This window comes from Rhinoraja longicauda, chromosome 1, assembly GCF_053455715.1.
Source record: "Rhinoraja longicauda isolate Sanriku21f chromosome 1, sRhiLon1.1, whole genome shotgun sequence".
NCBI lineage: Eukaryota > Metazoa > Chordata > Chondrichthyes > Rajiformes > Arhynchobatidae > Rhinoraja > Rhinoraja longicauda.
The window spans coordinates 64,099,986-64,123,171 of NC_135953.1; the positions used below are offsets into that span (position 1 = coordinate 64,099,986).

A 23,186-nucleotide genomic window follows, 5' to 3' on the forward strand; every position below is an offset into this window, starting at 1 on the left:
CAGTTTTGTCACTGAAGGCAAAAAAGAGGCTCCAAGACCATATTAACGTCTTGAAATGGTGGGAACAATTGAAATATTCACCACACTGCAGAGGAAACCTGAGACACAATTAAAAGGCACACTAGAGAAACCAAATTCAATCAGTAAGGCCCTGTGAATGCAATCTCAACGGCAACACAATACTTCCAGTACAGCAGGCTTACAAATCTTGGCAAGAACGTCTCTGAAGAGAGGAGGCAAAAAACAATTCAATGAAACCTTGGCCCACTGTGAACAGCTTCTCAATAGTTCCTTCAGACCATAGCCAAACACCATAAAGCTGCTGGATTGGATGATCTATACCCAAAGGTCATGGGGAATAATAAGCCCTGATCAAGAAACAGGTTGATAAGTTTTCTATATCCATATGCATGAAGAAACAAAATTCACAAATGCTGGAAACTCATCCATGTTAATACATTAGCCAGACCAGGTGAGAATGCTTATAGCCCTGCCTATGGATCAATATCTTTACCATCATAAGGTCATAAGGTTATGTGAAGGAGCAGAATTAGGTAATTCGACCCATGAAGTCACCTCCACCATTCAATCATGGCTAATCGATTTCTCCTAACCCTATTCTCCTGCCTTCTCCCCATAACCCCTGATGCCTGTACTAATCAAGAATCTATCTATTTATGGAGGATGAAAACTGGGACATTGGCTGAGATTACACTGAACAGTCATGTCTCCTGGTTCCATGGGTGTGACTGAGGTTTTCAGCAGCAGCTGGACTGAGGCGAAGGATAAGGGGACCTATACCAGGATTTTGTTTGTGGATTTTAGGTCTGCATTTAACACCATTGTGCCAGAGCTACTACACTCTGAACTCTCCCAGTTGACTGTGCCTGAACCCCTCTGTCAGTGGATCATCAACTTCCTGACAGACAGGAAGCAGCATGTGAGGCTGGGAAAGCACATCTCAGACCCGCAGACCCTCAGCATAGGAGCACCGCAAGACTGCGTACTCTCCCCCCTCCTTTAAGGGCCTGTCCCACGTAGGTGATTTTTTAGGCGACTGTCAAAGTCGTAGCAGCTCGCCAAAATTTTATTTTACCCGACGACAATGACCACGACAATGCCGAGTCAGGTCGAGATTACACCGTCTTCGGAAACATCGCGAAAATTACCACGCTGTCAATGCTTCTTCGGCGTCCTAATTTTCGCTGAAATCACTGACAAGTCGGTAAGTACTTGAGAGTTTTGAAATATAACATCTTGCCCGGGTTACTTGAAAACCAAGCTTCACGGTAACAAGGCATAAACTGGAATTACTTCCAGTTTATTAATAGCAGTATTAAGAAATTTAATTTTAAAAGTGGTTAAATGGATTTTTGTGCGGAGTGTGGGCATTCTTTGAAAATGTACAGGAGATGCATATCTGGTTTCTGGGTTGCATATCTGGGTTGGGAGCCTACTTTAAATGTAATCGCTGATGGCCATAAACATCGCGAAAATTCCCACGCTTACCTGACCGTCAAACTGTTGCCTCCAATCTACTTGTCAAATGTCCTGACGGTAAATAAATTGGTTAAACACAAGTATTTTATGGTATCTTCAAATGACTTTACTTAATTTAATATTATGTGCTTATAAATGCATCTAAGAGAACCTAGCAAACCTGGGGACAGCATGCGACAGCGCCCGCAATAAGCAACGATACCTGGCAACAAGCCAGCTGTTGCCGAGAAATTTCACTCCGGTTAATTTCTCAGCGACTCGCTGAGATCCACTATGATTCTTGGAAGACTCCTCACGATCATGCCTGTGACACCCCGGCCAACTGTTGGCGACAGCCTAGTCGTCGGCTGTCGCCTTACAATCGCCTAAGTGGGACAGGCCCTTAACTCTCTCTACACCAAGGACTGCACCTCCACAGACTCCTCTGTCAAGCTTCTCAAGTTTGCAGATGACACAACCCTGATTGGACTGATCCAGGATGGGGAGGAATCTGCCTGCAGACAGGAAGTAGCACAGCTGGCGTCCTAGTGCCATCGCAACAATCTGGAGCTCAATGCTCTTAAGACAGTGGAACTGATTGTAGACTTTAGGAGAGCTCCCCCTCCCCTCCCCCCACTCACCATCAACAACACCACAGTCACATCTGTGGAGTCATTTAAGTTCCTTGGAGCCATCATCTCCAAGGACCTTAAATGAGGGGGGGGCACCATCGACTCCACAGTCAAAAAGGCCCAACAGAGGATGTACTTCCTGCGGCAACTGAGGAAACACAATCTGCCACAGGCAATGATGGTCCAATTCTATACTGCTATCATTGAGTCCGTCCTCACCTTCTCCATCATGGTCTGGTTTGGCTCAGCCACCAAGCACGACATCCGGAGGCTGCAAAGAATCGTTCGCACAGCTGAGAAGGTTGTTGACTGCAACCTTCCCCCATTGACGAACTGTACACTGCAAGGGCCAGGAAACGAGCGGGCAAGATCATCTCTGACCCCTCTCACCCTGGCCACAAACTATTTGAAGCACTTCCCTCTGGAAGGCGACTCCGGACTGTCAAAGCAGCCACAGCCAGACATAAAAAAGCATTTTTTTCTGCGAGTAGTAGCTCTACTCAATAACCAAAAATCTGTAGTCTCTTTTTCCTCTGGTTTATTTCACTCACATGTTTAAACCGTAATGTTGTATTCTTAATGTTTTAATGTTTTATGCTGTATTCTTAATTGTTTACTGTATGTTTGTGTTGCTACTTGTGAGTGGAGCACCAAGGCACATTCCTCGTATGTGTACATACTTGGTCAATAAACTTATTCATTCATGTATTCATTCATGTATTCATTCATTCATTCATTCATTCATTCATTCATTCATTCATTTATTCATTCAACCAGAGAGCCGTGCTGATCCACCTCTGATGTCCATCAGACTATCCTTGACCGGACTTTGCTATCTTACCTTGCACAAAACACTATTCCCTTATCATGTACCTCTACACTGTAAATGGATTGATTGTAATCATGGATTGTCTTTCTGCTGATTGGTTAGCACGCCACAAAAAGCTTTTCACTACCTCGGTATATATGCGACAATGAACTCAAATGAACTGAACTGAACTGAAATCAATTTAAAGAAGACAGTTAACAGAATTTATATAATCTGAATTGCTAAAATAGTGAAAAAGAATTTAGGTGCTTACTATCAAATGTGTCACCACTGTGCTAAGTGTAGACTGTTCAATACATGCATATTAAAGATTCTATCACTTGCTAACAGGGTTGAGTTGAGATATAAGAGAAAATGGCCTACAGGAGCACACAGGCCAATTTACTAGTCTCACTGCAACAGACCATCATTACTTGAGGGTAGAAAATATAAGACACTAATTAAAACACTAGCAAAACAATATTTCATTTCACCAGTGCAAGCCTCATTCAGATCTTGTCTCTGCTCCAATTAATACAAATTACAAATCACCTCTTTTTTTCCTGTTTAACAATTCAATGAATGAGTTTGCTTGAATTGTCATATAATGCATCATTTTAAAATATGGTGAATAAAGTTACCATTCTTGAGCAAATTATCCATTCAAAAAATCCTGGACTATACATTCGTACTGACCTCTGTAAAATAAGGGTGCACATTTTTGGCCTGCTGTGCTCTTTGTTTTAGCTTAATGACCTGTGCAGGGAAATGAGGGAAGGGTAGAACTGCGTACGCACATTCTTTGGATATTATGACGGTTATTTACATCCATGGACAATGGACTTTAATAAGTGGTTACTTAATACCCTGGTTTGATTATAACATGTATATTCTCAGTTTCAGGAAGGTAGTTACATTTCTAGGAATTTCTGTAGGTGGATTATTCTAACAGCACCATTTTGCCTTGGATGTTTAATGTTTACTATTCTTAGGCTGTTCCTCAGATTTGCGGATGACTTGCTTCCACTGTGGCTTTGTGGGTTCTGAGATGACTGGCAAAGTCAAGGTAAGAATTGAGGACTTTACCATAGGTAGTAAAGGAGCTAACTGATGGGGCAGGCAGGTCAGTAGTTTGTGAGGTGATGTGTTCCTTCCTTGAGCGCATCCTTGAAACGCCTTCTCTATCCACCCAGTTATGAATGAATGAATGAATAAGTTTATTGGCCAAGTATGTGCATATACAAGGAATGTGCCTTGGTGCACCGCTCACAGATGACAACACAAACATACAGTTAACAATTAAGAATAAAGCATAACCACATCAAAACAATAAGGATACAACATTAAGATCTAAACATGTGGGTGAAAATAAACCAGAGCAAAAAAGAGACTACAGACTTTGGTTATTGAGTAGAACTACTACTCGTGGAAAAAGGCTGTGTTTATGTCTGGCTGTGGCTGCTTTGACAGTTCGGAGTCGCCTTCCAGAGGGAAGTGGTTCAAGGATTTTGTGGCCAGGGTGAAGGGGTCAGAGATGATCTTACCCGCTCGCTTCCTGGCCCTTGCAGTGCACAGTTCGTCAATGGGGGGAAGGTTGCAGCCAACAACCTTCTCAGCTGATCGAACGATCCGTTGCAGCCTCCGGATGTCGTGCTTAGTGGCTGAGCCAAACCAGACCATGATGGAGAAGGTGAGGACGTACTCAATGATAGCAGTATAGAATTGGACCATCATTGCCTGTGGCAGATTGTGTTTCCTCAGTTTCCGCAGGAAGTACATTCTCTGTTGGACATTTTTGACTGTGGAGTCGATGGTGGCCCCCCATTTAAGGTCCTTGAGGATAAACCTTGGACTAGATTGTTTTGGGAGCCTGATATCAGGTACATGAATGATGTGGCCTCCCCGATGTTTCTGATTGAAACTAGTGTCTCAGTGCTGTGGATATTGATCTGGGAGAGGACGTTAAGGTTGAATTTTGAAGTTTTTTGAAAAACGTATCTGTGGTGTTTTTACAATGCCTTGAGGTGCCTGCTGTTAGTAATCCAGGTCTCCGAAAAATATCAGTGGGAGGGGAGAAATACGTGCAAGTCCAGGTGGGGGGAAAGGGAGAAGATGGGGGAGGTGTGGGGGAAGAAGGGAGAGGTGCGGGGGGGGGGGGGGGAGATTTTATTTTGCCTAAAATTGGAGAATTCAATGTTCATACTGTTAGGTTGTAAGCTGCCCAAGCAGAATATGAGGTGCTATTCCTCCAGTTTCCGTGGGGCCTGACCCTGGCAATGGAGGTGGCCCAGGTCAGAAAAATCAGTAGGTTGAATGGGAAGAGTAGTTAAAATATTTAGCAACCAGGAGATCCAGTAAGCTTTGGCGCCAAGGCTTAATGGATCTCCCAGTTGCCATTCATTTTAACTCCTGTTCCCATTAGGGGTATTGATATACAGGGGGTCTTGGAGTGTGCCAATAGTTCCCTGGACTAGGGAAGTCCCTAGTGGCAATGCAAGTGGACAGAGTGGTGAAGAAGCTGGAAGGCAAGCTTGCATTCATCATTTGGGGCATTGTGGTATAGATTCAGGAAGTCATGATGCAGATGTATAAAACTTTGATTTTATATCATGTCTTGTTTAGAGTATTGTGTGCAGTTCTGGTCAGCCCATTGCAGGATGGATGTGGAGACCTATTGGGTGGGTGCACGAGGTTTACCAGAATGCTGCCTGCATTAGAGGGTGCTAGCTATGCGGGGAAGTTGGGCAGACCTGGATTGTTTTCTCTGAAGCTTTGAAGGCTGAAAGACAGATTGAGAAGTATATAATAGACAATAGACAATAGACAATAGGTGCAGGAGGAGGCCATTCGGCCCTTCGAGCCAGCAGCGCCATTCAATGTGATCATGGCTGATCATTCTCAATCAGTACCCTGTTCCTGCCTTCTCCCCATACCCCCTGACTCCGCTATCCTTGAGCTCTATCCAGCTCTCTCTTGAATGCATTCAGAGAATTGGCCTCCACTGCCTTCTGAGGCAGAGAATTCCACAGATTCACAACTCTCCGACTGAAAAAGTTTTTCCTCATCTCAGTTCTAAATGGCCTACCCCTTATTCTTAAACTGTGGCCCCTTGTTCTGGACTCCCCCAACATTGGGAACATGTTTCCTGCCTCAAACGTGTCCAACCCCTTAATAATCTTATACGTTTCGATAAGATCTCCTCTCATCCTTCTAAATTCCAGTGTATACAAGCCTAGTCGCTCCAGTCTTTCAACATATGATAGTCCCGCCATTCCGGGAATTAACCTAGTAAACCTACGCTGCACGCCCTCAATAGCAAGAATATCCTTCCTCAAATTTGGAGACCAAAACTGCACACAGTACTCCAGGTGTGGTCTCACTAGGGCCCTGTACAACTGCAGAAGGACCTCTTTGCTCCTATACTCAACTCCTCTTGTTATGAAGGCCAACATTCCATTGGCTTTCTTCATGATATTTGTAATATCATGTACGGCATTGATACGGTAAATAGTCAGAGTATTACCACCAGAGTGGAAATGTCAGATGCTAGAGGGTTGAAGGTGAGAGGGAAAAGTTTAAAGGAGATGTGTGGGCAAGATTTTTTACACAGAGAGGAGCCTGGAACCTGCTACCATGTAAGGTGGTAGAAGCAGATACAATAGGAGTGTTGAAGAGGCATTATACGGATAAATGAACATGCAGGGAATAGACCCGGTGCAGGCAGATGGGATTAGTTTAAATTGGTGTCATAGTTGTCCAAAGCACCCATTCCTGTGCTGTGCAGTTCCATGTTCTATGTAGGGCCTGTTTCTCTCACCAGGCAGGCAGAGAAGGAATTCGAAGAATCATAGCATTGATACTGCATAGAATGAGGCATTTAGTCCGTGAAGCCTCTGCTGATTTCTGCAAAAGTAACAGAGGCAGTTGCATTCTCTATCTTTCTCTTCAGAGCCATGCAATTATCCAGCTACTGAAATATGATAGAGTCATCTTCCACTGCAAACTCATTGAAAACACGAACAGATCAGGCATAGCATATCAATCAACATCCTGTGTACAGGACAAACAATTTCACTACTTTTTCCTTTCCCTTTTAGTGGTAATGACACGTGCAATAATGATCTTTTAGGACTTCACAAAACAGTGAGCACTTTGTTTAAACATCTAAATGTTTGGAAAGTTTCTTCTGCCTTTATTTGACGATTGAGGGACAGCAGGTTTCTTCTATATTTATCTGGAAATCAACCTGTTATTTCAGATGAAAAATAGATTTTCACTCAGTCTTCAATCCCTCTCTGATTGAGTGCTCTTCAGAACCAGTAGCTATGGTGATGGAGAGTGTTAGTGCACTGGAGCATTATATTTTATTCTGTGGGATTCTTGCAGCTTTTACTGAAGTAAAATATTCCTAATTAGAGCGAGATTCTATCATTCAATGTATGGCATTGCTTACTATTGTATGACTGAGAAATCCTGCAATGAAATTGCAAAATTCATGAAAAATACATAACAAAAGCCCATTGAAAAAGGAAAAAAAAGGAAAAATAATATTTAATACTTTTTCCAAATTTAAAAACAAAACAATCCTCTACCTTTAAAGCATTGGATTGGATAAAATCAGGATTGGTAATTTCTGCCACAATCAGCCTTGGTTTTTAATTCCGACTGCCTCGAGGGTTTTACATTAGGGTTTTGAAATGGCAACAGCATATTACAAGTGATAACTCCAAGGTCACTTTTCTCTTTTTATCGTAGACATCTTTTAATTATAAATCTGCTTCTGTTTAATGAAGTGATTAATTCCTAATATAAGTCTCCAACTTTTCCAGCAGAGATTCCCTCTGGAGTTCACGAGAATCACACTGCCATTTCTCAACTTTTAAAGTTTGGAATACCACTTTTTAAGGTGAGTGGCATTTTTAATCTGTTTCTCCTCTCAGTTTAAATTGTTAATCCTGTAAACAATGGCAAGGTTTAACCTACTCCTGAGTATAAAAACGTTTGGTCAATGTTTGCCGGTTTCCTGGGTTACAGGTTTGCAAGAAGAAAAATACATGGCTTGTTCATGTTCATAAGTGATAAGAGCAGAATCAGGCTATTCGGCCGATCAAGTCAACTCCGCCATTCAAACATGGCTAATCTATTTCCCCCTCTTAACCCCATCCCCCTACCTTCTTCCCATAACCCCTGACACGGTGTATAGGGGGTGTCCACTTTGTCTGAGCATTGGTATCTCCTGTCTTCTGTATTCAAATGATTTGTGAAGCTGAATCCCTTAAGTTCCAGGGTAAGGAATTATTAAACATTTTCATTAATGCTAAAAGTCACAGTGCAGATTGGCAATGGAGCTTCATGTAAATATTGATTAAAAATAATGTCACTGAACATGTTTCTTCCAAAAGTATGGCACATTAATTGCTGCCTTCATCACTAATTTGACGAGAATAATCAGGGGTAGTTAATGATAAGTTTTTTTCGAACAACTATCAATGTTGCAGGGAGTCCAAAGAACATGAGGATAGAATCCACTGCAGCTGCTTCATACTCCCCTTGGGTTAGAATCCATCAGGGGTCAAACTAAATTTACAGTGTGGCAACCTTTCTCATGTAAAGTTAATGGGTGTAATTGAAATCACCAATATAATTAAAATTAGTGATGTGCTCCTTGACCTTGGTCAACCTTTGTTCAACATAGTCTCCAGGAACTGAAAGGAAACAGCGTGTGGAATTCTGTGCCGCAGAAGGCTGTGGAGGCCGTCAGTAGATATTTGTAAGGCAGACATAGATAGATTCTTGATTAGTATAGATGTCAGAGGTTATGGGGAGAAGACAGGAGAATGGGATTAGGAGGGTGAGATAGATCAGCCATGATTGAATGGCGGAGTAGACAATGGGCCAAATGGCCTAATTCTACTCATATTCCTTAATATCTTCATGCACTAAAATAAAAGCACAATGTATAGTTTATTTTGAGAATTATGAACATTAACATGGGTGGTGTTTTTTTAATTTTCTTCCTAATATTTAAACACAAATATCTATCTGGTCGTATTGGGAATTAACTATCTTAAAAATGTGAATAGCATTTGGTGTTGAAATGGTTAGCAGAAATGCCTCCGATGCAGGTTGGAACAGAACATACAGTCACCAACAGGGAAAGAAATCAGCTTCTTCATTAATGTTGCTGCTTGATCTGGGATAGATATAAAATTACTGCAGGGGCTTTGTACTTGTGAAGCACATTTCACATCTTTCTCTGGAAATTTTAACTGAGAAAATATCTCTGTTTTATTTTACTGAATTTTTATTCCTTTCTGCTTTGGCAATTTTTAATTCTATTTTTTTTTCTCCAGTCGGTTCTATACTTCTTTCCCCTTTATCTTAATAAATCCATATTGTGTTTGCCATTAATCTGGCATCTCTTTGGTTTTCAATTGTTCATTATTTGTCTTCCATTTTCGGTCATGTTCATAACTCCATAAGTGATAGGGCAGAATTAGGCCATTTGGCCTATCAAGTCTACTCCGCCATTCAATCTTGGCTGATCTATCTTTCCCTCCTAACCCCATTCTTCTGCCTTTTTCCCATAGCCCCTGATACCCATACTAATCTACCCATATCAGTCAACCAGCTCTAGCCTTGGTTTGCCCGAACCTGTAAATCTTATCTCAATTCTGCAAAGAACATTGGACACATAGAGTCCATTATTAAGGATGAGGTTTCTGAGTGCTAGTGCTTGGAGTCCAGGGATAAAATAGTAAGAAGAGATTGCAGAAACTAATGGTTGGATTCCCTGAAATTTGAAAGATTGCAGGTTGATTTGATTGAAGACTGAGTAGATACTTTGACTCATAGAAAGTATATTTGGTAAATTTTGGTAATAGCAAACAAGGAAGGCAAATTCAATGCGAACATTTATATCAAGAGGACTGGCATACATAAACAGAGATGTAATGCTAAGGCTTTATAAGGACTGGTCAGACCACAGTTGGAGTATTATTAGCAGTTTTGGGCCCCATATCTGAGGAAGGATGTGCTGGCGTAGGAGAGGGTCCAGAGGAGGTTTACGAGAATGATTCCAGGAATGATTGTTGCAGTTGTCACATTGGTGAGACCGCATTTAGAATATTGTGTTCCGTTTCCTGGCACTATGTTATAGGAAAAATATTATCAAGCTTGAAAGGGTTCAGAGGAAATTGACGAGAATGTTGCCAGGACTAGAGGGTGTGAGCTGCAGGGGGAGGTTGAGTAGGCTGGGTCTCTATTCCTTGGAACGAGGAGGATGGGGAGTGATCTTATAGAGGTGTACAAAATCATGAGAGGAATAGATCGTGTAGATGCACAGTCTTTTGCCCAGAGCAGGGGAATTGAGGACCAGAGAACAAAAGTTCTAGGTGAAGGGGAAAAGATTTAATAGGAATCTGAGGGGTAACTTTTTCACACAAAGGGTGATGGATGATGGAACAAGCTGCAAGATGAGGTAGTTGAGGCGGGAGTCAGGTCGGAAGCTAGGGCTCTAAACGGCCAGGGAGACGGAGGGAGGCAGGTCATTCCATTCACATTCAGTTTATAATGCCATCTGAGGCCACTCAGGCGATATATATCTACATATACACTGAACATTTTTTTTGTTTATTATGGTGTTTACAGAGTACTATGTTTACATATCTGTTGTGCCTCTGCAAGTAAGAATTCCATTGTTCCGTTTTGGGACATATGGCAATAAAATACTCTTAACTCTTGACTCTCTTTTGTCCATTCAGAAATAAATCTACCATCCTTATACCATGTGACTTCAGGCCAAAAACAATGAGATCAGTGCAAATATTTTGCATTCTGATCACATAGAATGTCACTTCACATCTTCCCTACCTTTAGAAAATCTGTTTGCACCACACAGAGAGATTTGTAACAGACTTTTACAACAGCTATCACTGTGCTACGCATTTATGGTGCCATAACATGAGAACACAGTATTAGGAATATCAGTGTTGCAAATTCAGTTTTAGGTGATGTGATTTACTGTTGTTTCTGTTCAGCCTAGAAATTCCCATCTCCTAATATTAGAGATTCCTTGGGCAGTGAGGTTGAGATTTACACTGAGGTAATATAAATACCCGATGAAATTCTCATGCGCATTAATTCGTTACATTTAATTTTGTTAACCATAAATGGAAATTCCAGGAGAAATGATTAGTTTGAAACACCTTCCACCAAAAGTGATGAGATGCATACAGACATATGTAGTGCATAGAACAAAAACAGCGTAGCACAGGAACAGCCCCTTCAGCTGACCATTTCTGTGCTGATATATATAAGTATCATATTAATGCCTAATGCTCAAAACAAATTTCTACTCTCTAAAAAGTTACATTTTACAATTTGTTTTCATCAACTTGATTTACCTCCACCTCTTACTGCAGCCGAGAGCAGAAACTAAATTGATTGATTGATTGAAAGATTGATTGAAAGATACAGCATAGAAACAGGCCCAATGGCTCACCAAGTCCACTATGACCCTTGATCCCACTTTCTCATCCATTCCTTACATACCAGAGGCAATTTTGCAGAAGCCAATTTACCTACAAACCCATACATATATGTGATGTGGGACGAAATAAGAGCACCCGGAGGAAATCCATCCAGTTACAGGGAGAACCTGCAAACTTCACACAGACAACACCCAAGGTCAGGATCGAACCTGGTCTCTGTCGCTCTACCAGCTGCACCACTATAACTTAGAAGTAATTTTCATTCATCTCTTCATACTCACACAGAAGTTCCAATTATTTTTACCTGAGCTTTGTTGTTTCCCAGACTGGCTTTCACTTGGGTCTGAGTGTCTTTCTCAGCTGCTTTCTTCTGAAGCTGTGGCCCTCTTCCAAAGAATATATAGTTAACGAATGCGTACTCCAATAAAGCCAGGAATACAAAGACAAAACAACCCATCAAGTAAATGTCAATGGCCTTGACGTAGGGGATCTTGGGAAGCGTTTCCCTGAGGTGAGTGCTGATGGTTGTCATGGTAAGTACAGTTGTGATTCCTGTAAAATAAGTCAAAATCACCATGAAATATTTAAAATCTCTGTAGCCTTTAAGAAAGAAACTGCCTTTGCATTCAACAGTAATCATTTCTGATAATGCAGTGACCTTAAAACAAAACTAAATCATGAGTGCTTTACATGCTTTGAAATACAATCGAAGCATAACTGTGGAAAATATAGGCATAATAATTTTGTCAATAAAGTGTGCTTTAATAAATGAAGAGAAATTTAAGAATGAAGAGGAAGTGAGGAGGAACAGGTCCTTGGTTTCTTCAACTCTCATTGACCAGTGCCAAGTTGAAGCAACAAAAGATTTGTGAGGCTAATGTCCGGGTATCTGGACACAAGATTTTACAAACACAAAAACAGACACAAAGTGCTGGAGTAACTTAGCTGGTCATGCAGCATCTCTGGAGGACATGGGTAGGTGATGTTTGGGATTGGAGCCTTCTTCAGCTTCAACTAGACACAAAGCTAGAAATCTATGATTGGAGGAGTTGGGTAAATCAGGGAATGACCTAATTCAGAAAAACTGGCTGAGGGGAATTTGTGCTGGACTGAAGCAGAGATTTGGGATGAAATCAATTTCACAGAGGGCGGAGAGCACACTCTTGGTGGGAGAGCCCATCGAGTCAGCTCCACCCAGCGATCACCCCATACACTAGCACCAACCTATACACTAGGAACAATTTATAACTTTTACCAAAGCCAATTAACCTACAAACCTGTACGTCTTTGGAGTGTGGGAAGAAATCAGAGTACCCAGGGAAATTCCACGTGGTCATGAGGAGAACATACAAAAACTATACAGACAGCACCCGTAGTCAGGGTTGAATCCGGGTCTCTGGTGCAGTAAAGCAGCAAATTTATCGCTGTGCCATGATGCTGGCCAGTGTGCCCATAAACTCTGTTGCTTACATTAATCTTGGTGAAGACCTCAGGATAAGGATGTGCACGTGTGAGTAACATAACAAGGTGTTACTCTGAGGGGAAGCTTTCCAACAACTAATGAACAACTCTATTGCTCTATTCTCTACCAACTGGCCTTCTAGAGCTATCAGCAGTGTTTGCTTCTTATGTTCTGTCTGAATCTCTGCTCCAGTTCAGATAACCATTAAAGGAGATAAAGTGCTGGAATAACACAGCAGGTCAGGCAACATCTCTGGAGAACATGAATAGGTGACGTTTCGGATCAACACCATTCTTCAATATCCAGTACTGAGACCCATGTTTTAGATCTCAAGCACAAACCAGGTTACTGGCTGTTAGAAGAATACCTAGAGCAACTCTTGCAGCAGAAGCATCATACTTGATCCAGAAGGAGACCCATGACAAAATTGTGATTAATGTTGACGGCATGTATGTCTGCAAGATGAAATAACCAATATTTCGTTTCAATCGAAAACTCAGTGATAGTCTTGGATAAGAACCTGAAATATAAAAAAACACGTATTTAAACATAGATGTCATTATTTTCATTCCAAATAAATAATACTTTCATGTGCCACATGAAACCTAAAATCTTTAGAGTCCATTTCATCATTCAATTAGATCATTGGTTATATACATCATTGCTCCATCTATTCACATAGTCTCAGGAACCTGAATACTCTGCCTGATAAAATCTTATGAATATCATCTATTATTTCAAATTGACCTAATGTCAATAGCTTTCTGGTGATAAAGAAATATTTCATGTCATTACCTATGAATGACTTAACTCCAAATTATTATAACATCTGGTTTGGGATTCTCAGTGGAAATAATCTTGTTCTTTTAACAAACTCAATTAGAACATTCCTTAATCTTTCCAAACCCCTTCCCAAGAAGAGTGACTGATAGTACCTAAGGCCACTGAAAGTGAAAACCCTTGTCATGGGACAACTCCTTTTGAAGGTGGATCAAGTCTTGGCAGCCTGCTCAAAGTGATTCATTCAAACCTGAGGGCAGTTCAGAGCTGAATTTGAAAATCCTGGCTGAGCTATACATGGTCTGTGCAAAAAGGGACAGAAACCCATTCTTGTTTCATTTTCACTTTGGCAAAAAAGCTCCATCATTTATCATATTGGGTGAGTTTGTTTTAAATGAATGAAAAATTGGTGTGCTCGTTCCATCAGTCAAAGATAGTTGTTTAATTAATTCTACAATGAATAATTGGAATGAATCAATGTACTGTGTACCTGTCGAGGTCAAAAGGGAACGCTAAACATCTGTGGACTCATTACCCACACAGCTAATTATTCACTTAATGTTTTGTAGGAGTAAAGACAGAAAATTGCATAAATATTCAGCATAGGTGGAGAGAGGAACAGAGTTAATGTTTCGGATTCATGACCCTTCGGCAGAACTTTGCATAAATACATCGTCCTAAAATGTAAACTCTCTTTCTCTCTCCTCAGATGCTGCCTAATCTGCTGAGAATTTCGAGCATTTTCTATTTTTATTTCTGATTTCCAGCATCTGAAGTTTTTTTCTGAGTCGTGTATCTGGTTTATATCCGCTAACAAATTCCAAATTGTTTTAAACTAATTTTCAACTGACCCTTTGGCATCTATAATCCAGCAGAATCAATGGCTTTGATCTAGATGTTACCTTTTTGCTGTTGCTTCATGTAAGTTGATGCAAACATAAAAGGTTGGATTTTTGAAACAGCAGCAAAGTGAGTGATGCACTGGCACGGCATTTAATGCCCCCGCCTCAGCTTCAAGGAACACAGTTCAATCTTGACCCGGGGTGCTACTGATATGAAGTTTGCATTTTCTCCCTGTGATCACATGGATTTCCTCCGGATGCTTCTGTTTCCTCCCTCAATATTAAGAGATAGGAAGAGGACTAAAAAAAGACTCAAGGTGTTGGAGTAACTCAATGGGTCAGGCATCATCCTTGGAGAACATGGCGAGGTAACATTTTGGGTCAGAAACCTTTAGTTTAGTTTAGTTTAGAAATACAGCGTGGAAACAGGCCCTTTGGCCCACGAGACTGCGCCGACCAGCAATCCCCGAAAACTAACACTAGGGCCAATCTGCAATTTTTTTTACCAGAGCCAATTAAACTACAAACTTGGAAGTCTTTGGAGTGTGGGAGGAAAGTGGAGCGCCCGGAGAAAACCCACGCGGTTACGGGAGAACGTACAAACTTCCTACAGAAAGTATCCGTAATCAAAATTGAACCCAGGTCTCTGGTGCTGTAAGGCAGCAACTCTACCGCTGCACCACCGTGCCGGCCCTTCTTTAAACTGATTGTGCCGGGGGGGGGGGGGGGGGGGGGGGGGGGGGGGGGGGGGGGGAGGGGACAAAGGACAAAGCCTGGCAAGTAAAAGATGGATACAGGTGAGGGGGATTTTAAATAAGCAGATGGTTGGATAAAGGCCAGGGATGAAAAGACAGAAGGTGTGAGACAAAAGGTTGTGAATTGTGAAGGCAGAGGAAGGAATATAGGTGGAAGAGGAGGGGGAGGGGAGAGTTAGATGCGTATCGAGGTGGGGCACAAAGGAGAAAGGAAATTAAAGAAAAATGGTCCAGGGGGAGGGGGGAATTGCTAGTTAGCTGAAATTGGGGAATTCACTATTTATATTGTCGGATTGTAAGCTCCCTAACAGAATATGATGTGCTGTTCCTCCATTGTGCATGTAGCCTCACTCTGGCAATGAGAGGCTCAGACAGGAAGGTCAGTATAGCCATGGGACGAAGAGGAGTTAAAATGGTTAGCAAATGGGTGATCCTGCGTAGGCCTCGGCAGGCCACGAGCAAGTGTTCAATGAAGAGGTCACTGAGTCTACGCTTGGTCTCGCCAATGTACAGGAGGCAGCATCAGGAATATCTGATGTTCTTCATCAGCTTCACAAATTTCCAACTCTTCAATATGTTTTTTTCACATCTTCTGTCCTTTAATCTCTGGCCTTTGTCCAACCATTTACACATCAACCCCCCCTCGCCCCCCCCCCCCACCTGACTTGGGTCCACCTATTACTTGCCAGGCTTTGTCCTGTCCCTCCTCTCTTCCAGCTTTCTTGCCCCCACCTCCACTACAGTCAATCTGACGAAGGGTCACGACCCGAAACGTCACCTATCCATGTTCTCCAGAGCTGTTGCCTGATTCCAGCACTTTGTGTCTTTTTTTTGTAAACTAGCATCTGCAGTTCCTTGTTTCTCAAGGAATAGGAATAATGGGATTGCACTGAGGGTGAACCCAGTCACCCGTGTGCTCTTTCTCCCTCTCAGTTGCTGCTCCTCTTGAAGCTCACGACCCACAAATAACCAGGGCACCCTGTGGTGTGCACCTTCTATTTTCTAATGTTAGTTGCTCTTGGAAGGCAAAAGAACCCCTAGCGTTCAGTATCAAGCTGGTAATGTAGCCAATAACATAAAATATTTTTTACAGTCACTGCTCTTTTGGTATTCTGCTTACAAGCACAAAATCTGACCTCAGAATCAATTAATTCAGATTTTGCCAGGATAACAGTGCAAAGTAGGACATTAGGCTAGTTGAATTTAGGCTATTAGTATATCTTTCATGTTAGATATCCATTACATTGCTTTAGGTATAACTTTACTATGCATGACTACATGTAGAGCATCCTCTGCAACAGTTCCTCAATCACTGTAAAAGGAATCATTTTTATTTAGTGTCATCTCCCCAGTCTCCACTTGAGCCCGGCAAAAATACTGCAAAACTGATATTTCCTCCTTTTTGCCAATCTGGTGAAGGTTTGGATATTGAAACATGCATGCCGAGTTATGATTGTTTACTTACATGGAGTAAATATATATATAAATGATTACAACAGTAGGATTTACTATCATCTGAGAAACACCCCTCTCCAGTTCAGACCCTACTATTAGGATTGACTGCCTCATCGGTCAATCTTATTTGCCAGAATAGTTAGCATTTACTTTTAAGGAAGACACGGGTAAAATTTATCTTTAAAAAAGAACAAAAATGTGAATCTTTGTTGGCAACAAAATAAAACCCAGTAAATAACATTGAATTATGTGCTTTTATTTAGCAAGGGCTGCAAAGAGAAACATGGTAATCATGGACAAACCAGTAAGCTTATCATCTGTGGTGGGAAAGTTACTGGAGAGAATTCTGAGATAAGATATATAGTACATGCATTTGGAAAGACAGGGGTTGGTTGGGGATAGTCAGCATGGATTTGTGCTTGGGAGATCATGAATTTGATAGGGCTTTGTAAAGAAGTAACGAAAAAGGTAGAATTTTTGCTTATCCTCCACAATCTCTTCATAAAAGCGTGCATCAATGAGTTTACATCGATGGTTGTTGAATAAAGTGCTGATTTGCTAGAGCATAAAACAAGAGCAATAGAACAGATGCCACTGAGTTCCTCCAGCACTTTGATTTTTGCTCAAGATTCCACCAACTGTAGCCTCTTGTGACTTTCTGATTAACAAGAGAGTTCTCATATTCACGATCATGGACATCTCTGTTTGCCTCAAATATCCACTGGGGTTGCCAATAAAATCCCCCCACTGTGTCTGGTGGTATCAACCCCTATAGTGATTTGGCACAGGGATTTTCACTGTTAAATTGATTTGCCTTGTATCCAATTTAATCCAGTAAAATAGTCACACTAAATACCAATTTCTATCTGTGACTTTAGTTATCGTTAACAATCACATGGAACTCAGCAACTTAAATTGTAGCAACTACTTTCCATCAAATTGCTTACCTGTGGCAAAAACTGCTCTCTTTGATACCAGTTTGTGCTCGACAATGGAAAATTGTGGCAGTTCAATCTTCTCCACTCCTGTGACGGCATAGTTACCACCTGTCCACTGAAACTCAATGTCATCTGTTGTGTACCCATCTAGAACACAGAATGGATGAATAAAACTATTGGCAACGAATTGGAACTCCTGCACAAAAGCAGTAAGCAGTAAAATGTTTTGTCAACGCTTAGAAAAATGAAAACTTTTATTTGTTAAAGGTAGCAACAAAGTGAAAGTTGCCAGCAGTATTGCGGTTACCGTGGCAACTGGCTCAGTGGCAACAGGCCTTCTTTTGAAGCAGCACCACGGAGCTGAACACAAACAGGTGACTGTCACAACTATGAAGCACTGAGGACAAGTGGAGTCGCCTCTTGGATGAAATGTTAAACTGAGGCCAGTTCTGTAATTTCAACTGGATATAAAAAATCTTTTTAACAATGTTTTGAAAAGGAGCTACAAACAATGTCCCACGGACATGCTTATTAGGAGCAACTCGTATATATTAAATTCTTAAGGGATTGGACAGGCTAGATGCAAGAAAAATGTTCCCGATGTCAGGGGAGTCCAGAACGTGAGGTCACAGTTTAAGAATAAGGAGTAGGCCATTTAGGACTGAGATAAGGAAAAACCCTTTCACCCAGAGAACTGAACACTACCTTTGCACTAGGCAACACCGTTAAAAAATCTTGTACTTAATATAATTGTATTTAATTGTATTTATGTATTTATTTGTTTTTGCATTTATTGCATATATGTTTGTACGCACCATCAGGATTGGCTATTTTTTAATTTCGTTGTACTCGTTGCAATGACAATAAATGAATATTATTATTATATTATTATTATTATTGTGAATCTGTGGAATTCTCTGCCACAGAAGGCAGTGGAGACCAATTCACTGGATGTTTTCAAGAGAGAGTTAGATATAGCTCTTAGGGGTAATGGAATCAAGGGATATGGGGAACAAGCAGGAATGGGGTATTAATTTTGGATGATCAGCCATGATCATAGTGAATGGTGGTGCTGTCTCAAAGGGGCGAATTGCCTACTCCTACACCTATTTTCTATGTTTCTATGTTTCTATTACGAGCAACTCGTACATATTAGGCCACGCTCCCTCAAGCTTGTTCTGTCATCCTAGAAGTTCATGGCTTATCTGACTGGAACCTTAGTTTCACATTCATGCCTATCCCTGGTAACCTTTTACTCCCTTGCTCATCAAGAATTTGTCTACTTCTGCCTCTGCCTTTTGAGGAAGTACCAAAGACTTTTCTTCCCTGAAAGAAAAACTCTCACCTCATCTTTATTGTACACAGATGGCTTCCCAGCGATCCTGGCTATTTAAGAAAAAAATCTCTGTGCACATTCCAAAACAGATAATCTGGTCATTATCCACACTGAAGTTTGCAGGAGATATTTGTGTCCAAGTTGGCTGCGGTGTGTTTCAGAACAGTGAATACTCCTTTAAAAAGTCTTGGACTCTAGTTTATTACATCTTCGTAATTGTTTAATGTTTCAATCTCCACAGTGATTCACTCACCTGTGACCAAGAGTATGCAAATGCTATTGGTTTTGATTTTCCAGTCACCAGTGCTACCCCCCAAATGGTAAACCTCCTTCAGAAGATTATGAAGATTTGGATATTCCATCAATCAGTTAGTAATTACATTTTTTGAACCATTATTGCAGAAATCAGAATGGTATGATTAATGGTTATCAGTGAATCTGTCAGTGTTTTTGTTTCTCATTAAAAAAAATGTGTTTCCTTTACTTCAATGACATCAAACTAATCTTTCTTGCCTTTATCTGAAAAAATTTCAGATTATTAGCAGCAATGTGTTTTAGAGTAAAATCCTCTAGGTTCCTACATTTAGGACTGAGGGGAAAATAGGTGGAAACCATCATATCAGACTTATGTTCCGGCAAATGCCTTGGGATTTCTTGGGACTTCCACAAAAGGCAAAGTAGGTCCTGCCTAATTTTTACACGTCCAATATGCCCCAACAGATCTATATATCTTTCATTCATTTGTTCTATATCTCTCTACAACACCAGCCATATCTCTCGTTTCCCTTTTCCCTGACTCTGTCTGATGAACGGTCTTGACCGGAGAAACATTACTTATTCCCTTTCTCCAGAGATGCTACCTCACCCGCTTAGTTACTCCAGCTTTTTGTGTCTATACTCCAACAGAGGGTCATCTATCTAAATACCGGAGTATTTGCTGCCTAGTCCACCATCTTCTGATCTCCCATCCCCATCCCCATTTCCCTTTTATTCCACTTTCTCCTCCCTCCTGTTCCCTTCCACCTATATTCCTCCCTCTGGCTTTACATGTCACTCCTCCTCTTCTCTTCTTATCTAACACCTTTTTTTGTCTTCTTTTCACCTCCAGCCTTTTTGTCATTTACTCCACTCATCTGCTAATCAATCCCCCTCTCCTGTATAGGAAGAAACAGCAGATGCTGATTTACGTCGAAGATAGACATAAAATGCTGGATTGAATTGTCTGGAAAGGCCGCATCTCTGGAGAGTAGGAGTAGGTGATGTTTCGGGCTGAGACCTTTCTTCTAAAAAACCCCTCTACTGTAACCTGTAACCTATAACCTGCCAAGCTTTGCCACGCCCCCACATCTCCTTCGCACCTTTCACCCCCCCTACTACAATCAGTCTGAAGAAGGGTCTTGCCCCACAATGTCATTCATCCATTCCCTCCTCAGATGCTGTCTGACCCGCTGAGTTCGTCCAGCCCTTGGTGCTTTGCCTAATGATGACATTTTGTTTTGTTGCATAATTCAGTTTAGGTATTTGTGGCAATTGACATAAAATGACTTGGCAAGTTTAGTTACGCTCATTTGGGTTTGACTAAGTAAAAATTTCATTCTTGACATGCAAAAATTGGTTGTCAGTTTCTTGCTGTTTCCTTTGTTATCTATGATCAGGCTTATTTCTAATTCTTGTTTATTCACTCATCCAAGGGTTCCTGTAATTTTGTCTCTGTATGCCTCGTTTTCTCATAGAGTCATACAGCATAGAAACAGGCCCTTTGGCCCAACTTGCCCATGCTGACCATGATACGCCCATCTACACTAATCCCACTTACCTGTGTTTGGCTCATATACCTCCAAACCTTTCCTATCCATGTACCTGTCCAAATGCCTTTTTTAAAATGTTACTACACCAGGTGGACCTGTTGGGCCCAAACCTCTCCTGCATTGGTGCAGCATCCTCTTCTCCCCCCTCCACCCTCCTCCCTTTCCTCGTCCACCCCTTCCCTCTCCCCTCCACCTCCCCCCTTCCCCTCCCCCCTTCCCCTCTCCCCACTCCATCCCCCTCAACCCCCCTTATCCTCCTCCCCCTCCTCCCTCCCGTTGTTATCCCCCTCCCCTCCCTCTCCCCTCCCCTTCCCCCTTCCCCTCTCCCCACTCCACCCCCTCAACCCCCCTTATCCTCCTCCCCCCTTCCTCCACTCCCCTCCCTCCCCCCTCCCTCCCCCCCCTCCCGAGGAGATAGATTTAAACATTAAAATGTGAATAACATTAAAAATAATACACCATTTTCAATGAAACTTCTTCCATTAGCACCAAAAGGACAACGGTGAGTAAGGTGGGCCTAATATTTTTGCGCTATCGTGTACCGTGTTTGGCTGTAGTTCAGGAACAAACAAACAAGCAAACGAGTTTTAGTATATAGATTATAATAAGTGCCTCAATTATCTCCTCTGGTATGTCGTTCCACATACCCACCACCCTCAGTGTGAAAACGTTGCCCCTCAGGTTCCTATTAAATGTAATCCCTCTCACATTAAACCTATGTCCTCCTGTTCTTGATTTCCCTACTCTTGGTAAAAAAAAACACTGTCCATTTACTCCTTGCAGAGTTTTTAAAATGTGATGTTCCTTTCTTATTACATTTAAATAGAAATTCAGCCTTGGTCGTGGTGCTCACAATGTGTGTTTTCATTTCCATACAAAATTCAGTTCCTTAAAGTGAATGTAACAAAGCCCAGCTGCTGCTGTATGCAGGCATTTGTTATGCAATCAAGGACAAATCTTGTCAAACAATTTACAGCCCTGCTTTTTATGTCCCCATACACCCATTCTGGAAACTGATCTGCATTTCTTCTCCTAAACCCGTGAAGTTATTAAATTGATTCTCTATTGAAGTTCGGGAGAAAAGGGATTTTCATTCAAAGAACATCTGTCACATTATCAGCTCATCGCAAAGTATTGTCCTTGCTTGTCTTCACATAAATCTAGTATCTCGGCAGACTTTACTTCCATGAGAGAATAGAAGTTGATGCAAGGAACTTCAGATGCAGGTTTACCAAAAACAATGAGAGATGAATGAATGAATGAATAAATGAATAATGAATGAATAAGTTTATTGGCCAAGTATGTACGCATACAAGGAATGTGCCTTGGTGCTCCGCTCGCAAGTAACAACACGAACATACAGTAAACAATTAAGAATAAGCATAAAACATTAAAACATTAAGAATACATCATTACGATTTAAACGTGAATGAAATAAAGCGGAGCAAAAAGAGACTACAGACTTGTGGTTATTGAGTAGAGCTACTACTCGTGGAAAAAAAATGTTTTTATGGCTGGCTGTGGCTGCTTTGACAGTCTGGAGTTGCCTTCCAGAGGGAAGTGCTTCAAAGAGTTTGTGGCCAGGGTGAGTGGGGTCAGAGATGATCTTGCCCGCTCACTTCCTGGCCCTTGCAGTGTACAGTTCGTCAATGGGAAGGTTGCAGCAAACAACCTTCTCAGCTGATCGAATGATTCGTTGCAGCCTCCGGATGTCGTGCTTGGTGGCTGAGCCAAACCAGACCATGATGGAGAAGGTGAGGACGGACTCAATGATAGCAGTATAGAATTGGACCATCATTGCCTGTGGCAGATTGTGTTTCCTCAGCTGCCGCAGGAAGTACATCTACTGTTGGGCCTTTTTGACTGTGAAATTGATGGTCCTCATTTAAGGTCCTTGGAGATGATGATTCCAAGGAACTTAAATGACTCCACAAATGTGACTGTGGTGTTGTTGATGGTGAGTGGGGGGGGGGGGGGGGGGGGGGAGGGGGAGCTCTCCTAAAGTCTATAATCAGTTCCACACTTTTAAGAGCATTGAGCTCCAGGTTGTTGAGATGGCACCAGGACGCCAGCTGTGTCACTTCCTGTCTATAGGCAGATTCCTCCCCATCCTGGATCAGTCCAATCAGGGTTGTGTCATCCGCAAACTTGAGAAGCTTGAAAGAGGAGACTGAGGAGGTGCAGTCGTTGGTGTAGAGAGAGTAAAGGAGAGGGGAGAGTATGAAGCCTTGCGGTGCTCCTATGCTGAGGGTCTGTGGGTCCGAGATGTGCTGCTGCTTCCTGTCTGTCAGGAAGTTGATGATCCACTGACAGAGGGGTTCAGGCACAGTCAACTGGGAGAGTTTGGAGTGTAGTAGCTCTGGCACAATGGTGTTAAATGCAGAGCTAAAGTCCTCAAA

General features: G+C 41.7%; 1 protein-coding gene across 1 annotated transcript in view; it reads right to left on the reverse strand.

Moving 5' to 3' along the window:
• Positions 1-23,186, reverse strand: part of gabrb1 (gamma-aminobutyric acid type A receptor subunit beta1) — a 239,246-nt gene that overhangs the window by 15,020 nt on the left and 201,040 nt on the right. Inside the window, exons 7-9 of the mRNA XM_078398989.1 lie at positions 17,653-17,790; positions 13,241-13,393; positions 11,716-11,963 (exon numbers count right to left, since the gene is read on the reverse strand). Coding sequence (XP_078255115.1) covers positions 11,716-11,963; positions 13,241-13,393; positions 17,653-17,790 — 539 coding nt within the window. The remainder of the gene's footprint in view (positions 1-11,715; positions 11,964-13,240; positions 13,394-17,652; positions 17,791-23,186) is intronic.